Source organism: Mercurialis annua, linkage group LG8 (genome assembly GCF_937616625.2).
Source record: "Mercurialis annua linkage group LG8, ddMerAnnu1.2, whole genome shotgun sequence".
NCBI classification, from domain to species: domain Eukaryota; kingdom Viridiplantae; phylum Streptophyta; class Magnoliopsida; order Malpighiales; family Euphorbiaceae; genus Mercurialis; species Mercurialis annua.
In genome coordinates this window covers 40,695,827-40,718,449 of record NC_065577.1, presented here as the reverse complement: position 1 = coordinate 40,718,449, position 22,623 = coordinate 40,695,827, and the positions used below count along the sequence as shown (strand labels likewise).

At 28.7% G+C, this 22,623-nt stretch overlaps 3 protein-coding genes and 2 long non-coding RNA genes across 5 annotated transcripts; 3 read left to right on the top strand and 2 right to left on the bottom strand.

Moving 5' to 3' along the window:
* Positions 1–10,496: 10,496 nt before the first annotated feature.
* On the bottom strand, positions 10,497–12,699 carry LOC126659912 (uncharacterized). The gene is made up of 4 exons (XM_050353238.2): positions 12,404–12,699; positions 11,641–12,130; positions 11,021–11,131; positions 10,497–10,914 (listed from the first exon to the last, which is right to left on the bottom strand). The coding sequence occupies exons 1-4, from the start codon at positions 12,542–12,544 to the stop codon at positions 10,814–10,816; spliced, it is 843 nt and encodes a 280-aa protein (XP_050209195.1). The 5' UTR covers positions 12,545–12,699; the 3' UTR covers positions 10,497–10,813.
* A 3,986-nt stretch (positions 12,700–16,685) lies between these two features.
* LOC130014905 (uncharacterized) lies at positions 16,686–17,503 on the top strand. The gene is made up of 3 exons (XR_008789653.1): positions 16,686–17,029; positions 17,185–17,247; positions 17,341–17,503. It is a non-coding gene; the product is annotated as an uncharacterized LOC130014905 (long non-coding RNA).
* A 73-nt stretch (positions 17,504–17,576) lies between these two features.
* On the top strand, positions 17,577–18,083 carry LOC130014915 (uncharacterized). The gene is made up of 3 exons (XR_008789674.1): positions 17,577–17,688; positions 17,796–17,876; positions 18,009–18,083. It is a non-coding gene; the product is annotated as an uncharacterized LOC130014915 (long non-coding RNA).
* A 36-nt stretch (positions 18,084–18,119) lies between these two features.
* Positions 18,120–20,511, top strand: LOC126662093 (uncharacterized). The gene is made up of 9 exons (XM_056104192.1): positions 18,120–18,140; positions 18,228–18,281; positions 18,455–18,535; positions 18,683–18,763; positions 18,851–18,931; positions 19,034–19,176; positions 19,260–19,383; positions 19,490–20,004; positions 20,220–20,511. The coding sequence occupies exons 1-9, from the start codon at positions 18,120–18,122 to the stop codon at positions 20,509–20,511; spliced, it is 1,392 nt and encodes a 463-aa protein (XP_055960167.1).
* A 148-nt stretch (positions 20,512–20,659) lies between these two features.
* Positions 20,660–22,341, bottom strand: LOC126662092 (uncharacterized). The gene is made up of 3 exons (XM_050355978.1): positions 21,835–22,341; positions 21,224–21,597; positions 20,660–20,705 (listed from the first exon to the last, which is right to left on the bottom strand). Exons 1-3 carry the CDS (start codon positions 22,339–22,341, stop codon positions 20,660–20,662), a joined length of 927 nt encoding a protein of 308 aa, XP_050211935.1.
* Positions 22,342–22,623: the final 282 nt, after the last annotated feature.

Genomic DNA, 22,623 nt, shown 5'->3' with positions numbered 1-22,623 from the left:
CACGTCTAGCATATATTAATTGTATGTTTTTAAAATTTATTTAAATTTAGTTAAATTAATTAAGAATTTAAATTATTGTTAATTTGATTATGGTTTTTAGTTAGTTTTTAAAATGAAGGACTTATTTGTACTTTTTTGAATAAAAAAGAATTTAATTTCATCTTTAGATTTAGTTAATTGAATGATTTCATCATTTAAATAAAAAATTAACGAAAATATAAAAATTGGGGTACAATTGAAAACGGAAAATTCAAAAGTGGGTAAAATTGACAACTTTTTAACGTCGGGGTGGAATTGAAAAAACGTTTAAAGGTGAGGGGGTTTTGAGTGATTAGGCCTAAAATGTTTTATCTATTTAGTAAATATTTTCATAATTCATAATATTTTTACTAAACAATTTTAATTAAAATTTAATAACTTTTAATAAATGTAAATAGTTCATTCTCCAAATAAATGGTAGGAATATATGATTTTTACTGACAGATATTTATTTTATTTTCAGTGATCTTTTATAAATTCAAAAAAAGAGTACTTCTTATTGATGATTTTCTATTAGGAATTTTTAGACAAATACCTATCAAACACCTATTTATTCTCAGGAATATCTTTTTATCAAAATTAGTTAAAATTTACGGATTGACCAATTCTTTTTATAAAAATACTTTTTACATTTGCAAAAATACGATTTCAGTTTACTAATGGTTTACTAACGGTTTACTAAACATCTGTTTACGGTAAGTTCACTAACAGTTTACTAATGATCTACTATTGGTTTACTTAAAAATTAAATTACTATTTTTTATTTTTAAATTATAAAATATTAAAATAAATTATTACTTAATCTACTAATATTATTGGTGTACCAGTAGTAAATCATTAGTTAACCAACAACAAAACCATTACAGATAAACAAGTGAAAATTTTTTTTACATAAATAATCAATAGCATCATCAAAAAATAATTTATAAATTTACCAACAATTAACTTGGGGTTTGCTAACGGTATTATTAAAATTACAATTATTAGTTTACTATTAGTAAATCATTGGTCAACCAACAACAAAATTAAAATAATTTTTTAATAATTAGAGAATACACAGTGACCTACTTTTATGTAATTACTTTTCAAATTATTATTTTAAAATTGACTATCTCATCTTCTGCAAGTAAATTTTTTTTATTTTCAATTCACTAGTTTTGAATTTTTGCTCAATTCTGTTTTTCTAATTTCTATGGATTCTCTTAGAATTAAGTAGTGGGTTCTTGTTTTCTTCGTGGAATTTCATTTGGGTATTCTCTTATTTCCTTTTTCTTTGACAGGGTAAATGAGATTGACTTCGAGGAGATCAAAATTGACATAGCCAAGTGTCGCCAATTATCTCCTGGAACTCCACCAGCTCCAATTTCAGCCTCACGCTCTTTCATCCTCTTTATCTTCTTCGTCGGTTATCCCCCTTACCGGAAATCACCACCACCTCTTCGTCTTCCCAAAAAACTAATCGTCACACCCTCCGCCTGAACAAAAATTAATCGCTGTGACAAACATAATAATCTCACCTTACATTCAAACCGGCAACACAAAAAACAGCGCCGCCATAACGAGGAAGAAATTTCTTAATTACCGGAATTGATGTTAGTTACGCATCATGGCCAAAGAGATCTCAGCGAAAACGAGAAACATCTGAATCGATTGAAGATATACTTTTCTCTATTTGGTATTTTCCAAAAACTTAAACAGTAAAAGAATCAAATAAAATTGTAAAGAAGAAAGAAAGAAGAAAGGTGAGGTATTTTTGCAAGGAATATGCGCGTCTGTATTAGTGAGAATATTTAGGTGTTTGGTGGTGTAGAGCCTAATTTCCTCTTTCTATTATTTGAAGCTTGGAATAAAAAAATCTATTATTTGAAGCCCATATACTATCTGGGCTTACAGCAAAAGAGTGGTCATTAAAGGCCTGAAAGTCATAGGTTCCAGGCTTTCAGATCTTGGGCTGTTAATCAATGGATTGGCTATATTACCGTCTCATTGCTTGATGTATGACATTATAAATAAAATTATATTCATTGTTTGTTAATTAATTTACTTTTAGGGTATTTGTAGCATAAATTATGAAATTCATGTATTTTGAAATTTTAAAATGAATTTTTATTTTGACAATTTAAAATACAAACTAGTTATTTTACAATTAGAAATGCCAAATAATATTTTTATAAAAAGTGCTGATGTAAACTTTAGAATAGTGGATAATTATATAAGTTACGGTGTTCAATGAAAAATAATTAAGTTTATTACAAAGAAATTATATTTATTATTTTTAATTATAAAAATTAAATATTTGTGTTAAAAATTACAATAAGATAAAATTAATAATTTATTTTATAATCTATTCAAAAAAATTAGATCCGCCATACAAGTATGAATCACTGGATAGATTTTATTCAGTGCAGTTGCGTCGATATGATTTAAAGGGAAATTCTTATCTAGTCCCGGTCTATGATTTTTCCATGTACCTACCCAATGAGATGTTAGAAAATCTAATATAATTTTCTCTCTTTTTATTATTTTCTCTTTCTTCTCATTTCTCTAACACCTAATTTTTTATAAAGGCCATCGCCCGGCGATGGCGATGGACCTGTGCACCATCGCCTGGCGATGGCGATGGTGCACAGGGACAATCGTCCCCGAGGGACGATTGTCCCAGTGGACCATTGTCCATGAGTCGATTTTGAAAGAGGATGAGAGAGAAATAAAACATGTGATTTAACTTTACACATGGTGATAAATGTTGACAAAAAAATTTAATAGCACTGACATATTGCTTAATATATTACACGTGTAGTTCCGTCTTTTATTTTTAGTCGATTTTGACATTTTTATTGTAAATTCACTCGGATATTCGTTGGGTTTTTAATTGAATTGAGAGAATTGAATATTTTAAAAAAAAAACTGAAAATGGCTTAGGGGTATTTTGGTAAAAAGTTGGGCGGTGGGTAGTAATTTGGGGCGGTAAATAGTAGTCCACTTTAAAAATTACCAATTAATATTCAATTCAGTACCTAATCCTTTGTTTTTATAATCATATAACAAATTTGATTAACTTGCTGCTCACATGCAAAACTAGTACAATCAAAGAAATATGTTTCAAGATTCATTCACTTGACCTAAACACCATCATCATTCAGCTTATTGTTTTATTCACTAAACATTTTTTTTTCTTACTATTAATTATAAATTATATTTGATTGTTCAATTTATATATTCTATGGTAAAATAATTGAAATATAAAATTCTATTTTCTTCTAGGTAGACGATAAAAATAACCTTCAAAATTATTCAAAAAGAACACATAAACTCTTTTAATTTTTATTGGACCACTTGAACCTTCAATGTTTAATGGTGCAAATTAAATATTTATGTTAATTGTATTTTAATAGCAAAATGCATGATTTTTACGCTAATTTTGTTTTGCCTATTATCCAAAAAAATTACTAACCTTTTAACTTTTTTTTTCAATTTCAACCTAACGTTGTAATTTCGATTTGCACCCGAATCTATATCTTTGGATTTCAATTTCACCCTTAAATATTAAATTGAGCTCTTTTTTATTCGGAAAAAAATTTAAATAAGTTATTTATTTTTAACTTTTTGAATGAAAAAGAGTTTAAATAAGTACTTTATAAGGATTTTTATGATTTTTTTCCGAGTGGAAAAGAATCCGATTTGATTCTGAGGGTGGAATTAAAGACCAAAAGTGCGAATTTGGATATAATTGACGAAATTGTAACATTAGGGTGAAATCAAAAAGAAACTAAAAAATCGGTGGTTTTTTTGCTCATTAGGCCTTATGTTTTTTTATCTTAAATCTCTGCATTTCTATTCATCAACATTGAAATATTTACACTTGTAATTTCGTATATATTAGATCCTTGTGTTAATAAAAGTGTTAAGGGTGCTAATTCATATAAAAAAGAGAAAATAACAAAAATAAGCCAATCACGCGTATTTATTACAAAAATGCTAACCTTCTCAATTATTTACATCAATGCTAATTTTTTCTTTACATTTAAAAGCTATTCATGGTGATTCTTTACACTGTTTACATACTTCATTTTGAGCCTACACGTGTAATATATTAAGCAATATGTCAGTGCTATTAAATTTTTTTGTCAACATTTATCACCATGTGTAAAGTTAAATCACATGTTTTATTTCTCTCTCATCCTCTTTCAAATATTCTCTCTCCTAACATTTGCAGTGCCGTTTAGGCTTTTTCGGCTCTTATACAAATCAACCGGTGGTCTCCGGCGAAACTAATATCCTCTCGAGTATGATGGATCATGGATCTGTGCATCAAATCGTGGAAGAAGGCTGTTGTTTCATAGCATGGCTGGAAGTAAGATTCATATATATGACGGTGAAAAGTGGTCTCCTTGATCGGCGGATTTCTAGAAGGTTTTCTGACCGGCGATGTTATGGAAAATTAGGAGAGGTCAGATGGTCAAAAGAAAAACGAACCGAAGGAGCGGAGCAAGTGGCGGCGGCGGCGGACCATGCAAGTAAACACACGGTAGTGATGTAGATCTCTAGTAATGGTGAGAATAAATTGGATTAATGAATAGTAGCCGGAATAGGGAAGACTCTAGATGAAAAAGCCGAAGATAGTGGTGAAAGTGGACGGGTCCAATTTTAATATTTTTGTTTTTACGAATTTGTACTATGGTAAGGACCACACATGTATAACTTTAGATGCTATAACATTGTTCAAAAGTAAAAATAAGAATGCATTTGAATATTCGTTAACAATTCATGTATATATTTTTTCAAATTTTTATTTAATTAATTCAGTTTATTTGTATTTTAAAAAATAACATCGCATTTTTTTAAAAAATATGGTGGCACTGCGAATGAGAAAGTGATGTATTATTTATATATTTGAAATGTATATAACATGTATTTATATTATTTAAGAGATGTATGTTTTATGTATTTTGTGGTATGTTTTAATTTGTTATTTGTTATTTTTATCGATTTAATTGAATCAACCGATGAATATTTAATACATACAAAAGATATTTGAAAAAAATATTTGATACATCTACGATACATATACGATACACCTCGAATACATATCCAATACATTTGCAATACATATTTGATACATATTCGTTGTTCGGAACCTTTTTCTTATTTTCTCTTTTTAAGTTTTATTACTAATATTTTAATACATCTCAAAGACTTATCGAAAATTTTATTACATGTATTACATATAGATTTTGTATACATATTTAATATATCTCTGATAAATAATTTATATATATGATAGATATATTTTTAAAATGTATTAAACAGATACATCGTTGATATATAATTTATACATAATATGTACATCCTTAATATATGTTTTTTAGATGTATTTGTTAGATACATCTTTCATATACAATTAAAATATAATAAGTATATTCTTACTATGTATCATTAATAAATATTTTATACAATTTACAGAGCATGTGGCATATTTTTATTTTTATATATGTTATAGATACATTTCAACTACCCGTAAATTATATATTCAATGCGTTAAATATACAACTCATATACAAATACTATACATATACGGTACATTTCTTATGACGACATTATATTGTTATTAGTTTTTTTTATTTATATATCATGTATATACATATTGGATACATCAATGATACATTGTAGATACATCACCTGATACGTCATAGATGTACCACCGGTACATTATAGATACATTATTGATACATTATAAATACATCAATAATACATTACCGATGCATCTTTGATACATCGTAGATACATCAATCGATTTTAAAACTAGTGGAGTAGCCCATACAAGTGATAATTATATGTTAACGCTAGTTTATCTTTGATCACAAGTCAATTTAATTATTATGCTCGAGAGAGTGTTAGAAAATGAGACCATGAGTAAAGCATTCACTCTTATGATACATTGCAGACTAAATTTTTTTTAAACTGTAATTTTGTTATAACATAAATGTTAAGTTATGATACATTATAGATACATGTTTGATGTATAATTTATACATTGTAATTTTTATATTAAAATTGATGGATTATTATAAGAGGCTATTGATATTATTTAATGCGTGAATTTTAATTAAAATATGTGATACATATATCTTTTAATTTAAAATATATTATATATACACCTTCGAGACACATAAATAATACATATTAATAATATATTTATTTTTTATTTATTTATTTTTGTTAAAGAAAAATGGAAAAATAATAATCAAATATGTCCGTGATACATATCTGATACATAACAGATACATAAATGATACATGTGTGAATAGTTTTGACAAACTGACGCGTGATTGGTGCACAGCTCTGATGCGCGTGGTAGACACATGTCAGACGCGTTTCTGACGCGTTTTTGACCTATTCTGACGCGTTTTTGACTTTTTTTGACTTGTTTTGTGTGTGCCATGTGTTGCATCCTCATTAGAAAGGTATTAAATGTAAAATTTCAGCTTTTTGAGGTGCTCATGTAATATTTCAACAAACTTAGCATTTTTGTTATTTTCTTCCATTTTTTGAATATTTTTGTTATCTTCTCTATAAAAAACAAAACTAATTTGGAAACTAGATGCCAACAAAAATAAAAACACGAACACTTAATTTTAATAAAGTTAAAGTACAAAAAGGAATTAAAAAAACTGTTTCAATTTCCCAACGAAGAGGGAAAATACTTACCTAGACCCGGTCCATAAAAAATTCATGGACCTATCCAATGAGGTGTTAGAGAAATGAGAATAAATAGAACGAAGAGTGTGTGAAATTCAAGCATTTAATTTTGACGATGAAAGACCTCAAATCTATAAAATTAAAATGTAGGGAATTGATGTAAAAAAACAACAACTATAGGGACTCAAATCCGCATTTTGCCTATTCTAATCTAAACCTTAATTGGTAGCACAGTAGCACGTTAGGGCTCCTATGTTTGAGAACTATCATTACAAGCAAGAAATCAATATTATCTTGTAATTGCACTAAGCACGACATGCGAATAGATGAAATTCAATGCATTTGAGAACTTAATTGAACTTAAAATCAAGATTATGATACTTTAAATCAAAATAACAATAAAAATTGAAGGGAATCTGCATTCATCATTCATGAAGTCATGAGTTTTATAAACAATTTTTAAATACCCATGTGCTCTCAATTAAACGTCAATTAAGCTTTGAGTGAGTGACATATATTTCTAATTTCGTGTTTGATTGTTTAATTTTTACTCTTTAAAATCTAATTTTGTTTATACATAGAAAGAAGAGATGAGATTTTATAAAAAAAAAGACTTTTAATGGTTAATTACTAACACATCTTGACCTCTATCAAAGTTTATAATTAAATCATATGTTTATAATTTTTTTTTTAATATCATACCTTACCTTTCAATCTTTTACAATCTCAATAACCTTTTCTTTTTGTAATTTTATATATGAACTTTTAAATTTTTACAGTTTCATGCATGACTTTTCAAATACTTATAGTTTCATGCATGACTGCTCAATGTTTTGTAATTTTATGCAATTCGATCATCTGAAACTGATATATCTAATCGGAGGAGACCAGGTGTACACAAAATATATTAATTAGGCACATCAAAATTTAAATAGCCGGGTTGTAAGAAACTGTAAAATATGAAAAGATCAGGCGCCATATTGTAAAAATAAAAAAAATTATAAATTTCATAAAGATTGATTATTTTTATAATTAACCATTTTCGTTACCATAAAAGAGAAAAAACCTTATAAATAAAATTATAGTGTTCTTATCACCAGTGGCGGATCTATTTTAAAATTACTTTAGATTATAATTCGGTTAGCCGTTCAAAAATGTCAAAAATAAAAATGCATGACTAAAAGAGGAAAATTTAAATTGCCGAAAAATAAAAATGGAGTAAAAAATAATTACATAGTGAAAAGAAAAATTATAATTCCGCCACTGTTTAACCAATAGGCTATGTTTGCGAGATGAGAAATTCTTGTGTGAATCAAGTTTGCTGTGTAGGATTATAAACTATCCATTTATCGTGTGACACGTGGCATTAATAAATGTCATAACCAATCAATAAATATCACATTAATTATAGTTAAAATATAAGTTATTAATGTAATATTTATTAATTGGTTATGATATTTATTGATGTCACATGCCACACGATAATGATTAATAATTTTACGTGGCGAACTTGATTCACACAATTATTATTTTTTCGAGAAGAGACACATAAATTTCTTACAGAGTAAACAAAGACTCTCTTTATGCATGAAAATAATGGAAGTATAGCTGACTTAAAGTTTTCGACTTGTAAATCCAATCATGGAACTACCTTCTTCACCTACTCTCACTAATTTGTAAAATTCAAACTTGAATATGAAGTGATATCCACTTCCTAGCTAATTATATTTCGATTGATTAGGAAAATTAGAAATTTTAGAATAATAAGTAAAAAAGGCTTTCAATAATTGAGGAATAGGACAATGCTTGTATTGCTTAATTGGTTTGTTTTCGTAAGGAATTTGGGAACATTCACTTTGACTAATGGTGCAAAGAGAATGATTTAGTCCTTAATCATTTTATTAATACAAGCTAAAGCCAACATTTTGGTATTAATTCAGCTTAATTATTTGTTATAAGTAAAAGACAAAATACTAAAATCTCATAGATATATGACATCAAAAAATAATTATGTGTAAATGAAGTCACACTTACATTTGATTTAGTTCAATTCTATCTTTAAAATTTATTTCATTTTTAAAAGAATAATTATTTATTTCACATTAATACATCAATTCTACAAAATTTAAGGTTTGAAATTAAATTTAAAATTTAGAGGTTAAGGTTCATTTTTTATGATAATGAAGGTATAAAGTGAAAATAAAAGGATCAATTTTAAAAATGTCATTTTAATATCTAAATTATTTGATAATCTCATAAAGTTACTAAATTACAAAAATATACGTGATTATGGTACTTCTGTTAGATGTTATTCCATGGAAATACTAAAAATTGAATTTTAGAATGTCTCGCCATGTAATAAGATTTGGTTGGGGATAAATTTACTAATTATTTTTTGAAAAATATTATTTATTTTTTATTTGATTTATTTTTTCCATTCTACTTTCTAAAAAATTTGAGAGTATTGTTTTTTTATGATTAGAAAAATTATTTTTTTAGAGAAATCTAGACAAAATCTATTTTTCTAGTTAAATTGATATGAAATATAATTATATTTTTAAATTTAATTAGTTTAGTTAGTTATTTAAAATATTATTATTTCAAAATTTATTTAATAAAATTAAGTAGAATTTTTTTGGAAAGTTGACAAGTAAACCAAAAGAAGTAATTATTTATTTTCTACATGCTAACTTTCCGAGGTAGTATACCTTCAAAAAATTGTATAATTTTGAATCAATTGAAACATAATTATGTAAAAAATAATTTCAGTTATGATCCATATAGATTCAATTTTGTACATGCAAAAAGTCAATAACATATTTAAAATTTAATTTCTATATACATTTGTGAGGATTTATCAACTAAAAATATTACATTATTACAAAATCTTAAAATCTAATAACTAATTTACCTAAAAATTAATTCAAATAATGATTTAACATATTAAAAAAAGAGTTGAGTACTATTCATGTAATATTTAAGAAAAAAACTAACAGCTAACAAAGAGGTGCCTTTTGAGATTAAAAAAAAGGAGAAAAAATCATAACTAGTAAGTAATTACCAACTAAATATAATAGAAAATGTCCAATTGCTTGATCCCAACTAATTAAAATTAAATAATAAAATTGATATCCTTTACTTCCCACCGCTAAACCTCCACTCCTTCAAGCTGAAGCAAATTTCTTGTTTTCAATTTTCTCCTTAACTTTTTGTTCTATAATGAAATATTTATGTTTTATAGCTTCGAAAATTTCCACTCCTCATGGACCTAAATTATGTTTTGAATTAAAATATGATGAAAAGATAAAGTTTGAGTAAATCATATGTTAATTTTTTAAGATTATTTTGTAAAATAATTCCCAGTCTCTTACAAAAATAACAATTTAAACACTATTTTAAAATAAGCAAATATAAACATATCTTATTTTAATTTGACAATTTAAGTTTGGACCCGTTTTCTGTCACCTTGTTGCGTATGTAAAAAATCGGAGTTACGGTTCATCTGCCAAGTTCGAAAATCTGTAATTTCCAACTATATTAGCTGGGTCTTCGATCCAACAGAGATGCATTGAGTTTTCAATCAAATTGCATTTCAATCAATGTTGTTAGGGTTGATATTTTTGACGGATTTAGCGATAAAATTTTATGTTCGGATCGTTTTTTTTTACGGAACTAGCGGTTCTTGTTTGAGTTTTACATGCCATCAGATATCCTACTTAACCAGAGGTAATATTAACAAAGTAAAAAAAAAACAATCATAAAAAAGATAGTCTCTAAAAAATATCATAGATACAAATTAATTTAAATAAAAGATACATTGCACCCACAATTAATTTAATAAAAAAATAGACACAGGACAACATAAACCACTTATTAGTACTAAGCTTACAATAAAACCAACATTCTTAATTTGCTGCCACTTTGGTCCTTTCCTTATTTTTTTTCTTTATCTAAAAATAATTTGATGCAACTTTCTCCATATTTATCTTATTGCTTTCTTGTAAATAAGTTGAAACTATAGAATCTTCTTCTACCTCTAGTAAAATCTATCTTCACATTTCTTGAAGTTATTAATTTAATAAATCCACTCTTGAGGCAATTGTAATATTTCATGATCAATTTGTAAATTTCCATTTTGATTTGTTAAATGGGAATTTCTTTTTGCCATCACAGAATCTGAAAAACAACAAATTAGTACATTAATTAAATGCTTAATTATATTTATATATATTAATCAAATACTCGGGAGTCGGGATGAATGTTTAAATAACGACGTACTTACCGTAATCAGATGCGTAATCAGTCTTAAAATATCGCTGGGGATTTGGTTGCATGTTTAGGTTCTCACAATTAGTGTCAATAGCCTTCGATGGGATCCAAACTGAAGAGCAAGCTGATCATGATTCAAGAAAAATCCCATGTTAATATAATAAATTAAGTTCAAGAACAAATAATTAACTCTAATTTAAGTATGATCTCAAAAAAAAAAAAAAACTCTAATTTAAGTATAAGAGGAAAAACAAATTATAATGCATCTAATGCAAGTATAAATTGAGAGTTAAATGTTCGGATAGTATCTAAACTTTACAACATATCTCAAACTAATACCTAAACTTCAATTTAGACCTTTTAGATACCGTTATTTTAAATTTTGTTTCGAGTTAAATTACCTCAATAATTTTCGACTAGATTAAACTGATACGTCAACCCGATTGAAGTATATTTTAAGAAGAAAATGTCCCATCAGCCGCCATGTAACATATGTTATCATACTATTGAAGTGGTTTATGGTACGTAAGGCTGTCCATTCGGTCGGTTTTCAGTGACCGAACCGGTAAAAAAACCAAAAATCGAAAATAGGTAAAAATTCAAAACCAAACCGAATCTGAAGTTAGTTCAAACCTGATTTCTTGCTGTGATTAGGTTTATCATTGCTATATCTCCGAGGCAAGAAAACTCCAGTACCAACACACTCTCGTTTAGCACCGGATCGATTTACAGAAACACCTCCATAATTATCGGAACTCGGCTGCTGCGAACCAGCTAAACCCGGCTTATTGTTCAGCTGCAAAGGCGGCCAAGCAGACGGTGGCAGACCTAAAGGTCGTGTACATATTCCATTATCATAGCCAACAGTACTACTTCTTCTTCCTCCTGATCTGCTCTGGATCTGCCGGTTTGGTTGATGAGTCTTCGGTTTAACCTGCTTTTTCCCCCAAGTTGACGGTGATGAAGAGCACTGAGCCTTTATTTCACGTTCTTGCATCATATGATTCTGATTCAGCTGCCAAGAATCGTTTAAACTACCATTGCTAGAGAAAGACCAACTTCCGTTCCCGGACAGTACAGATTCGGGCGATCCAGGCCTAACCCAATTCGTAGACTGTTGATTCTGAAAAAACAAAATTCAAACATAATCAAATTAAGATCTTTATTTTCGAGCATGTTGTAGCAGTTTAATCTCATTTTTTAAAACGTTGCATTGCACATTTCAATATTCTGTGCTTTTGCACTGTGTAGTTTACATTCAAGTTAAAAAAAATGTGTGATACTACGTTTTAAGAGGTGAGATCAAATCGCTACAAACGTTAAATATTGAAATTTAATATACAAATATCGCTATTTTCAATAAAAGAGAATTGGAATTTAGATCTTGATTATGTACCTTTGTAGCGAGTTGCTGAGTGAGTTTTTGAGTCAAACAGAACAAGAAATCATCTTCTTGGCTACTCTGATCAACCTCCATTTCATCTGTAAGAAACTGAACCGGAAGTAAAGATTCTAAATCTTGAACTGAAGCAGACATTATTAAATCTCTGTATATACCATAGACTATGTTTTGAGCAAATTTTATAGTGAAAAATTAACAAAATTTAAAATTTTTATAGAAGAAAACAGAGAGGGAAATGAAATGGGCGTTGGTGATTGGGGAAGATTTAATAATTCGTTAATACAGTTAAGTTGTGAGTGTGTGTAGGCCGGTGATTTGGTTTAAAAGGAAAAAAAGAAGAGGATAATAATTAGGAAAATTAATAATTAAAATGAAATAATGTTCATTATGGAACTCCACGTATGTTCATGTGGATTGCACGTTATGTGATTTGTTTTAATTTCTTTTATTTTGTTGGCATAATCAGTTTTTCGGTCCCTATATTTGTCCTGTTTTGGTATTGAATTCATGCACTTCCATTTGTCAAAATTTGATTTCAAGAGCAAATTATACTAAAACTCCTCGTATATATCATAATTTACGATTTAGTTCTCCTGATTGAAAATAGAACGATATGTTTTTTCGCTTTTGTCTCAGTTAACAGTATAAAAATGAATGGTTTATTAAAATAAAAAAGATAGGAAACGTTCACGGAGTTATTAAACCGAGTATTTTAAAGTTTTATTTTAATTCGATAGATAGATTTGATAAGCTCAATTTTGATTTATATTGGATCAAATACTTGAATGTTTTTTTTTAATCAAATAACTTGCGAACTATCTGAAATTTGTTACACCCTTCTTTTCTAAGTAGGTCTCCACTATTGGTGATGTTTTCATACAATATTGATTTTTATAAAGTTTAATAAATGAAAGCTTTGTTTTATATGTTTAATGAATTAATAAATGAATCTAGTAAAATAAACAGAGTTTTAATCAAGGGAGCCTCTACTGCATAAGTGTTTGATGAATTTCTAGCATTGACAACAGCAGCTTCCTTTTATAGATCTTTTAAGTATGAATTAAATAACTTTTTTTCATAATTGTTTTTTGATAATTAACTTTTTTTCATAATTGAATTATGAATATAACTCATAATCGAACAAAAATAAAATCAATCATGTCTCATAACAAAACTGAAATCTAACTTCATGGTGATAAAATTGAACATTTTATGTATTTTGACCCTTATTTTACTCGTTAGAAAACAATGAAAAAAACTGGAGTTTATAAGTTTAAAACTAACTAAATTTACTAAATAAATCGAATTTGATTTTCCAAAAAAATTCTAAAACTATTGAGATTAGCTCGGAATTATTGTTTTAATCCTTTTCTAATATATTTTAATTTTATTTAACTAAAATCTTCTACAGTTTTATTAAGAGGAAATGACGCGCTGTACCCCTTTTTTTCAAAATTTTCCACATATGCCCTCTCAACTTTTAGGGTTTCATGCGTACGCTTTTTTTAATTCTTTGTTTCCACAATTACGCCTTTTTCTTTAGCCATTCTTTAGCCGTCTCTTTTCTTTTTTCTCCGTTTGATTTCACCGTTTTCTTCGCCTGATTTTCTTTTTCCGGCTGAATCATCCCCTCTTCCATTTCTGTTTTAGTCTGATCACGGATACATGCTTCAATCTCTAATCTAAAGGTAGAATACTTGATTTAGGTATTTGAATTTCTTTTTTCAAATTATCGTTTCTCGATTTTTTTTTATTTTAATTTATGGGTTCTCTTCGTGTTTTTTAATTTATTTGTAAAATCAGTACATAAACTTATCGAATGCCATGATTTTACTTCTTTTGTGTTTCTGGATTTTGTCATTTGATTATTTAGTTTTATTATTTTTTTTTCATTTTTCTCAATATTCTGTATTCAATTTTGTAGTGTGTGATTATGGTGGCTATTTAGGTTCAGGTTGATTTTCCTGTTCAAGAATTTGGTGGAGTCTTTATTTTTATTTATCTAAAACCTAGTTTTTAATGTTTGAAGCTTATTTGATTTTAGGATTGTGTATTTATTCATGCAACTGTCAATTTTTTGATGATATGTATCTAATTTTAGGTTTTCCAGAATTTTTATTTGGTTTTTAATGATTGGTAGACTGATTGTATTATTTGCAGATATGATGGAATTTTATCTTACTATGAACATTGTTGTTTTTCATTTTTATTTTTGTTACCTGTTTGATTTATTTTATCAGACTACACTTTTATTTGCTGTAATTTTTTTCACTTTTTTTATTTTTCTCATTTGTGTTTTTTATTTATCATGTTTTTAGGAAAATTTGTGAATTTGCTTTGTTGACGTGACGCAACCGTTTGTTATCAACAGAAGTTTTTTTGGTGCTGTTGTGAAACAAGGAATTGACGGTTTTTGGTGTCTAAGTAAGTTTTTTATTTGATCACTAAAGGTTGTGCTTGAACAGTTTTTTTTTGTTTTTAATTAGTGTCTTTGTTATTTAAATGATTAGTAGTATATTTTGTTTTTGATGCTGTTTTTTAATCCTGCTTCATTAATTTCAAACTTTAAAATGTGTTTTTTTCATTATTTTCTCATTTTATTAAAAGTATTTTCAGATTTTTTGTTTGCCAGATGTTATATTCTTAATCTAATTTCATTGTTTATTTGTAATTTTATGTTTTTATGTTCAATTTTGTTTTGTTATGTAACATTCTTCCTTACATTACATTTTTTTACTATAGGTATTTCAAAAAGGGTATTTTATGTATCTGGCTTAACAGTTGTTTGACTGTATATTGACAGTTGTTTGACATTAGGTTAAGATTAAATTGACAGTATATAAGCATGTTTTTTTTCATATTTTTCCTTATGTATATTATAAGTGAATATATTTAACATATTTTATATGGAATGTGTTAGGTTTTTAACTTATTAATATAGGAATTTTAAAGTAAACTGTTTTTTGATGCCTTTGTTTTTGGTGATGTCCTTACTTGCTTTATGATCCAAATTTCACAATTAGTATGATAGAAGTTATTGACTCTTTAGATTATTGGCAATATATTTCAGGAAAATGGTATTAAAGTCAGTGTCTAAACATAAAAAAGTCACACCAAGGAAAGATGAAGTCAGTGCGACAAGGAAAGATGGAAATCGTGCTGGTTTAAGAAGTAATTCGAAGAAAATACTTACTGATATTGATAATCAGCCTAAGGTCAGTGTTTTTTTGTAATAAAATATGCTGCAAATATGATTTTGTATGTTTAGTTTACAAATAATTGAGCATTGTGTGATTGATTATTTGTATATGTTTTTATGTTGGTTTTTTTTTTCAGATTTGGCAATATGCTATACCTGTTGATGAATGGTTTGTAGCAAAAGTGCAAACTACTTTAAATCATGATCCCATTTTAAAGTTAAAAACCAAATTGAATGATGTTGAGTTAGATTTGTTTAGAAAGAGTCCCTTTGGTTATTTTCTTGATATGCCAGTTTTTAAGGTTCAAACACAAGTTTTGCATTTCCTTTTATTGAGGTTGCTTAACCAACCGAATGCAAATGAATTGTGGTTTAATATTGGGGGAGTGAGACTGAAATTTGGGATTGATGAGTTTGCCTTAGTTACAGGTTTGAAATGTCATGGAGATATTAGTAAACTTAGGTTTAGAAACACATCTGATGGGATCTTTGACAAATATTTTAAGGACCTTAGTTGTTTTAATAAGCAAGCCTTAGAGGATTTTTTTTGTCACTAGGAGATGGTCTAGTCCGGAAGATGGAGTTAAAATAGCAATTTTGTATTTTTTTGATGTGTTTCTGTTTTCGTCTCAAAACGTAAAACGTGTTTCCATAGTCAACCTTAACATAATTGAGTCAAGTGAGTGCAATGAATTTCCATGGGGACTGGATTGTTTTAATTGTGGGATAGATGATTTAAAAGATAAGTTGAAAGGGAAAAGTAAGCAATATGAAGAAGAAGGTAAAACCCCGTTTTATCGGCTGGCTGTTTTCATTTATGCCTTGCAATGTTGGTTCTATGAATGTTGCCCTGTCGCGGTCAATAACCTTGCAATTTTGGAGAATGGTGATGCTATCCCGAGAATTTTGAGATGGAAAGTTGACAATAATCCTGGCGTTGCGGAATTAGAGAAGCCTTTCTTCTCTTTGAGTGGAAAACAGGTTAGTGTTGTCTTTTTTAAAAAATAAAAATTATACAATCTATATTTTCTTATTTTTTGTTTTTTTTCTCTTTTTCATTGTACAGATGAAGTTGAGGAAAATCACTCCTTCTGTTGAGGAGATGAAAAAGTTGGACTTATCTCATTTTTTTTATCAAGGGAAAGGATAAGAAGAAGGAGGTGAGCGAGAATTTATCTGATTCAGAAGATGATAAAGCTGAGTATCAAGGTGGTGAGGCATCATCTTCAGCTTTACCAAAGAAAAGATTGCATCTTGATCATTTTGAGAAAGAGCTGCAGACGTTGGTTTCTTCTCAAAATAAAATTGTGGAAGATTTGAACTGCTTTAAAGATTATGTGACTCTTCAGTTTACTAATCTTTTTAAAGTTCTTGATTCAATCAAGAAGAGCTCAAATGTAATTGAAGAGCAGACAAACTTGGTAAGTAATTTTTTTGTTAAAATTTGCAATCTACTTTTGAACTACTACTGATATACCTTTAAACTACTTACATTTCACATCTAAACTACTTATGATATGCTTAATTTAACTAGTATTTATTTACTGATTTTTCTCTTTTTTGTTTATTTTAACAGCATAATGGAGCTTCAATTAGTGATAATGGGTCTGATGACAAGGAGGAGGATATATCGTTTAAGGTAAAATAATTAAGCTATTATGTATTTGTATCAATTTTTTAAGCAACATAGTGATGTACTAATATGAAACGACAAACTTATATTATTATATAGGTGATCAATCGCAATATTGTTCAACCTATTGTGGAAAAAAAGAACAATTTGGCGGAGGATGATACGGCAGTAGAGAATAAAAAGGAGGTTGAGCAACAAGATCAAACTAATTTATCTCAAGTTGATGAAGCAGCAAATGAGTTTGATAAAGTTTCTAGTGATGAAGTTGAGTCTGAAATCGTAAAGGCTGCAGAATGCAACATTGATAAGACGTTAAAGGATGCACAATGCAACATCGATACTATTTTAAAGGATGTAGAATGCGATATCGATGAAATGGATGCTGCCACTTTTGACGAAATTATTTCTTCTGCTACAATTGCAGTTGAGAAAATAAAATCACAAAAGGTACCTTATATGCAATTTATGTAATTTTTTTAGTATACATCTGGTAGCTTGTTAGTTGTTTTTTTTTTGTTATTTCTTTATATTTTTGTATATTTCAATCCTTGCAGAAAGCTATGGCATGTTCATCTAGTGACAATAGAAATCATCCTGAAATTATCGCTGCAGCTATGTGTCTAGATGCTTTTGAGGTACTTTACTTTTATTTTTTTATCATGTGTTGTTTTTTTACTAAATAGGTTATTATTGGTTGCTTAGCACTTTATTAAGTTTTTTAGTAGTTGTTTAATATATATTTTTATTAAATTTTTTTCTCGTTTTAGATTGCTGAGAACAAGGGTGGTTGTTCAAATCCAAACCTTGAAGCTGTTAATGTTTCAAATACTTTATCATCTGCCTCGGTATTTGTTTATAAATTTAGTATATTTTTTATCATGTGTTTTTTTACTAAAACAGTTTATTATTGGCTGCTTAGCAATTTTTTATGTTTTTCTTAGGAGTTGTTTAATATCTGTTTTTGTTAAATTTTTGTCTCGTTTTAGAATTTTGAGAACAAGGGTGCTTGTTCAAATCAAAGCCTTGAAGCTGTTGGTGTTGTTTCAAAGACTTTATCCTCTGCTTCGATATTTTTTGATAAATTTAATATAGTTTTTTCATCATGTGTTTTTTTTTTACTAAAACAGTTTATTATTGGTTGCTTAGCAGTTTATTATGTTTTCCTTAGTAGTTGTTTAATATCTGTTTTTGTTAAATTTTTGTCCTTTTTTAGAATTTTGAGAACAAGGGTGCTTGTTCAAATCGAAGCCTTGAAGCTGTTGGAGTTGTTTCAAAGACTTTATCCTCTGCTTCGGTATTTTTTGATAAATTTAATATATTTTTTTCATCATGTGTTGTTTTTTTTACTAAAACAGTTTATTATTGGTTGCTTAGCAGTTTATTATGTTTTCCTTAGTAGTTGTTTAATATCTGTTTTTGTTAAATTTTTGTCCTTTTTTAGAATTTTGAGAACAAGGGTGCTTGTTCAAATCGAAGCCTTGAAGCTGTTGGTGTTGTTTCAAAGACTTTATCCTCTGCCTCGGTATTTTTTGAGAAATTTAATATATTTTTTCCCTTTGTTGGTTACTTAATTATTAATTATTACATGTATCATTTTTTTCTCTTTTAGAATACTGAGTGCACGTCTGCTCATGAACATCCGAGTCATGTATTGGCTGAGACTGTTTCAGAGTCATTACCCTCAAATTTGGTATTTTTTTATTTTAATTTTGTTAATTTTATTTATTTTGTTGCTTGTCAGTTTGTTTTTTTATTTATTGATTCTTTAAATTGTTTGTTTTTGCCTCTTTAGAACGCCAACCTCGTTCATGCAAATCTGACTGCTGTAGTACATGATGCTGCTCCGGTTTTAAATGATATTGATGCATCATTTGATTTTTGCAAGCAAATTGAGTTTGATTTATGGCTTGGAAAAGGATTTAAAGAGAAAAACAGGTAAACATATTTTTATCTATAAATTTGTTTTTGTAAAATATATTTGTGACTTATTTTAATAATGTTATTTTTTATTTTTTTAGGTACAAGCATTATTCTCCTGAGGACAATGAAATTGCACCTCCCTTTGAGATGTATGTTGATCAAATAAGCAAAAAAACATGGTTCTCTTATCTGAACTACAGTGGTCTGCCTTTATCATGTTCTGTGAGTTTTTTTACTACTCTTACTTTTAGTAAATAAAACTAATTTACTACTAATTTACTTGTAATTTACTGATAAGTTATTTGCAAATTTTAATTTATATTTTCAGCATATCGACGTGCTGTTTTATTTTTTGAGGGAGAAGCAAAAGTCGAGGCCTAATGTGAGATGCACCACTGCTGACAATATCTTTGATAGACGCATGCAAAGTTTGTATGCTTCATATTTGTCGACTTCTGATGCTGAAAAGTTTTTGAAAGGGGACGCTTTGATTTTTGATTATATGCGGGGTAAGAAGATTCTTATGGGTACTCCTTGGAGTGAAGTTGACGACGTTTTATTTCCTATTCATGTGGGAAATAGTTGGCATTGGATATTGGCGCGTTTATCGTTCAAGGATAGGTGCATTTATATATACAACTCTAAAAAGTCACCTATTCTCAACCGAACGGCGGCTGAAGTGATTATGGGGTATTGTGTCCTGATTCCAAGGTTGTTAGTCATGGGTAATTTACTATCGTCTATCAAAGCTATTGATTTGTCTTCTCCTGCTTATGTTGGGAAAACCAAATTTGAACCTTTTGCTTTGTCTCAAGTTGATGGCTTACCAACACAATCTGACAGGTAAATATTTATGTTTGTGTTTTTCATTCATTCATTTATTTCTCTTTTAATGCATATGAATGAGTAGCGTTCTCTCCTAAATTTGATTAAATGTTCTGGTTACATTTTATTATGCGTTGTTTATGTTATGGCTGTGTTTATGATATTGTAATTTGATTTTTTTTCTTTTTGTGATACAATTTGGTGATTATATTATGTTTCTTCTTTATATGTAGTGATTGTAGTGTATTCGTGGCTGCATTTGCTGAGTATATCATCGAAGGGAGGAAGGTGCCTTTGCGTATCTCGATTGAAAATATGAGGTCTAGATATTGTACTTTGTTGTATGCTCACGCACTGTCAAAGCAACCACCAATGGAGGAAACCAATACTCAAGCTGCACCAATTGTAGAAGAAGGACGAGGGAAAAGGAAGAAGATCAAAGCAGAGATTAAAGACATTGGAGCTGAATCAAAGGTTGAACAAGGCAGGGGGAAAAGGAAGATTATCAAAATAGAGAATAAGTGATTTTTTAATATGAATTATGATACTTTGATACTTTGTCTAAAAATATGAAGTTTGTTGGATTTTTTCTTTCTATTATGTTATGATCAGATCTTTATACTCTAAGTTTAAATTTTTATATATTTTCACATCTTATGAAATATTTATGATTCTAGTTTATTGAGCTACCAAAAAGCTGCTCATGAGCTACCATAAAGCTGCTTGAATTTGTAGGTGCTCATGAGCTACCATAAAGCTGCTTAGATTTTTTTATAATTGTACAATAAATTTATTTTTTAATTTGAATTTGATGATCTGATCAGAATGTATCTAATAAATATTTAATATAGTAGCTTACTTATGAAAAGAAGTCCATTTTTTTAAAATAAAGACTTATCATAAGGTAAATTTAAACCTTTTCCAAGACCTGATACTAATGAGCTACTAATTAGCTGACCAAAAGCTACTTAAATAATACTTATAGCGAAAACCATAGTCATGTGTTTTTCATACGATTTTACTTGTAATTCATTAATTGTTATCTTTAAATAAAAATAAAAAAACATAAGATATTTTTAAAATGTGTATTTATTGAATAATAATTTCATATTCTTGTTTGAATTTGAATCATAAAATCATAATGTATTTAAAAAAAATCAAATAACTAAAGAATTACAATCAATTTTTTTTTGGGGCATTTTGACACGTTTTCCTGTTGTGTCCGCAAACTCCGCACCTGCTGCATTTGTTCTGATTTGTAGATTCGCATGGTCCTTTAATTCTCCTCTTCTTTGGTCTTCCTGACTTGGTTTTTCCATGTGGCGGCAGGACTATTTTCTCTGTAACATTTGTTGGTATGCTAGGCAAGTTTTGATTGTCAACTGGATATACTATCCCTTCATAAGTTTTTAACATCATTTCTTTTCCAAAGTATTCTGAACAGTACCTATAAGGCTCTTGGTGTAGCTCTTTTAGTAACGCCATGGCATGTGGACACGGAAGTTTGTCCATTTGAAATCTTCTACAAGTACAAGTTTTTTCTTTCAAATCTACTGTGAATATCAGGTCATGTTCATAAACCGTACTTAGTTGATCAGTTGATTTTGATGCCTGCAATTCAAGATCAGTTACGATTAATGTTTAAAATTACAAAAAATCTATTTAAAAGTCACAACTAAGCTACTGTCAAGCTACAAAAATCCAAACTGGACACTCATTTTATCATAAACAGCAACAATTAATTAAAGCCGACACATGTTAATGAACACAAAAGAAACAAATATGAAATAAGGGCATACACCAAAATGCACACACATTTTATTAGGATATATAACAAGTAAATCTGACCTTTATTTTCAGCGAATCAATGTAGTTTTCATGTAGCATGTTTTCAGCTCTTTTTGAAACGCTTGTGAAGGTTGACATGGCTGAGAACCTATTTGTATATGTCCATTCTTGAACCAATGCTCGTAGGTACTCTAACAAAGGTGTTATTGGTAATTCCCTTGCACCTCTAATTTTTGCATTCAAAGATTCTGCCACATTTGTTGTCATCATCAAATGTCTATTGTTTGTAATATGTGCCCTCGCCCATTTTGGATACCCCACTTTTTCTAGATACGGCCTTATACGCGCATCCATCTCATCAATTTCAGCCATGTAAAATTCAAATTTATCTTTAGTGTATGCCCTTGCTGCTTTGAAAAATGTTTTTCTGAAATCTTTTGATTTCTTCCTGAAATTTGTTTTGAGGTTGTTGTACAAATGAAAGGTGCATATTCCATGGCTAACTTCAGGATATACCTTTCCAATTGCATTTTTGATGCTCTCATGCCGATCCGAAATAATACACATTCCCTCCCTCAATCCAAATGCCTCTCTTAAATTTTGAATAAATCATTCCCATGATTCATTATTTTCAGAATCTGCCACTGAAAACGCTAAGGGGAAAATTTTGCCGTTTCCATCTTGTGTACTTGCTGAGAGCAGTGTTCCACCATAAGCTGACTTTAGAAATGTGCCATCAACTGCTACCAAAGGCATACACGAAGTCCACCCTTTTATTGAAGCATCTAAAGCCATGAACACGTAGAGAAAGTTGTTGTCTTCTGTAGTTTGTAATCTCACAAATGATCC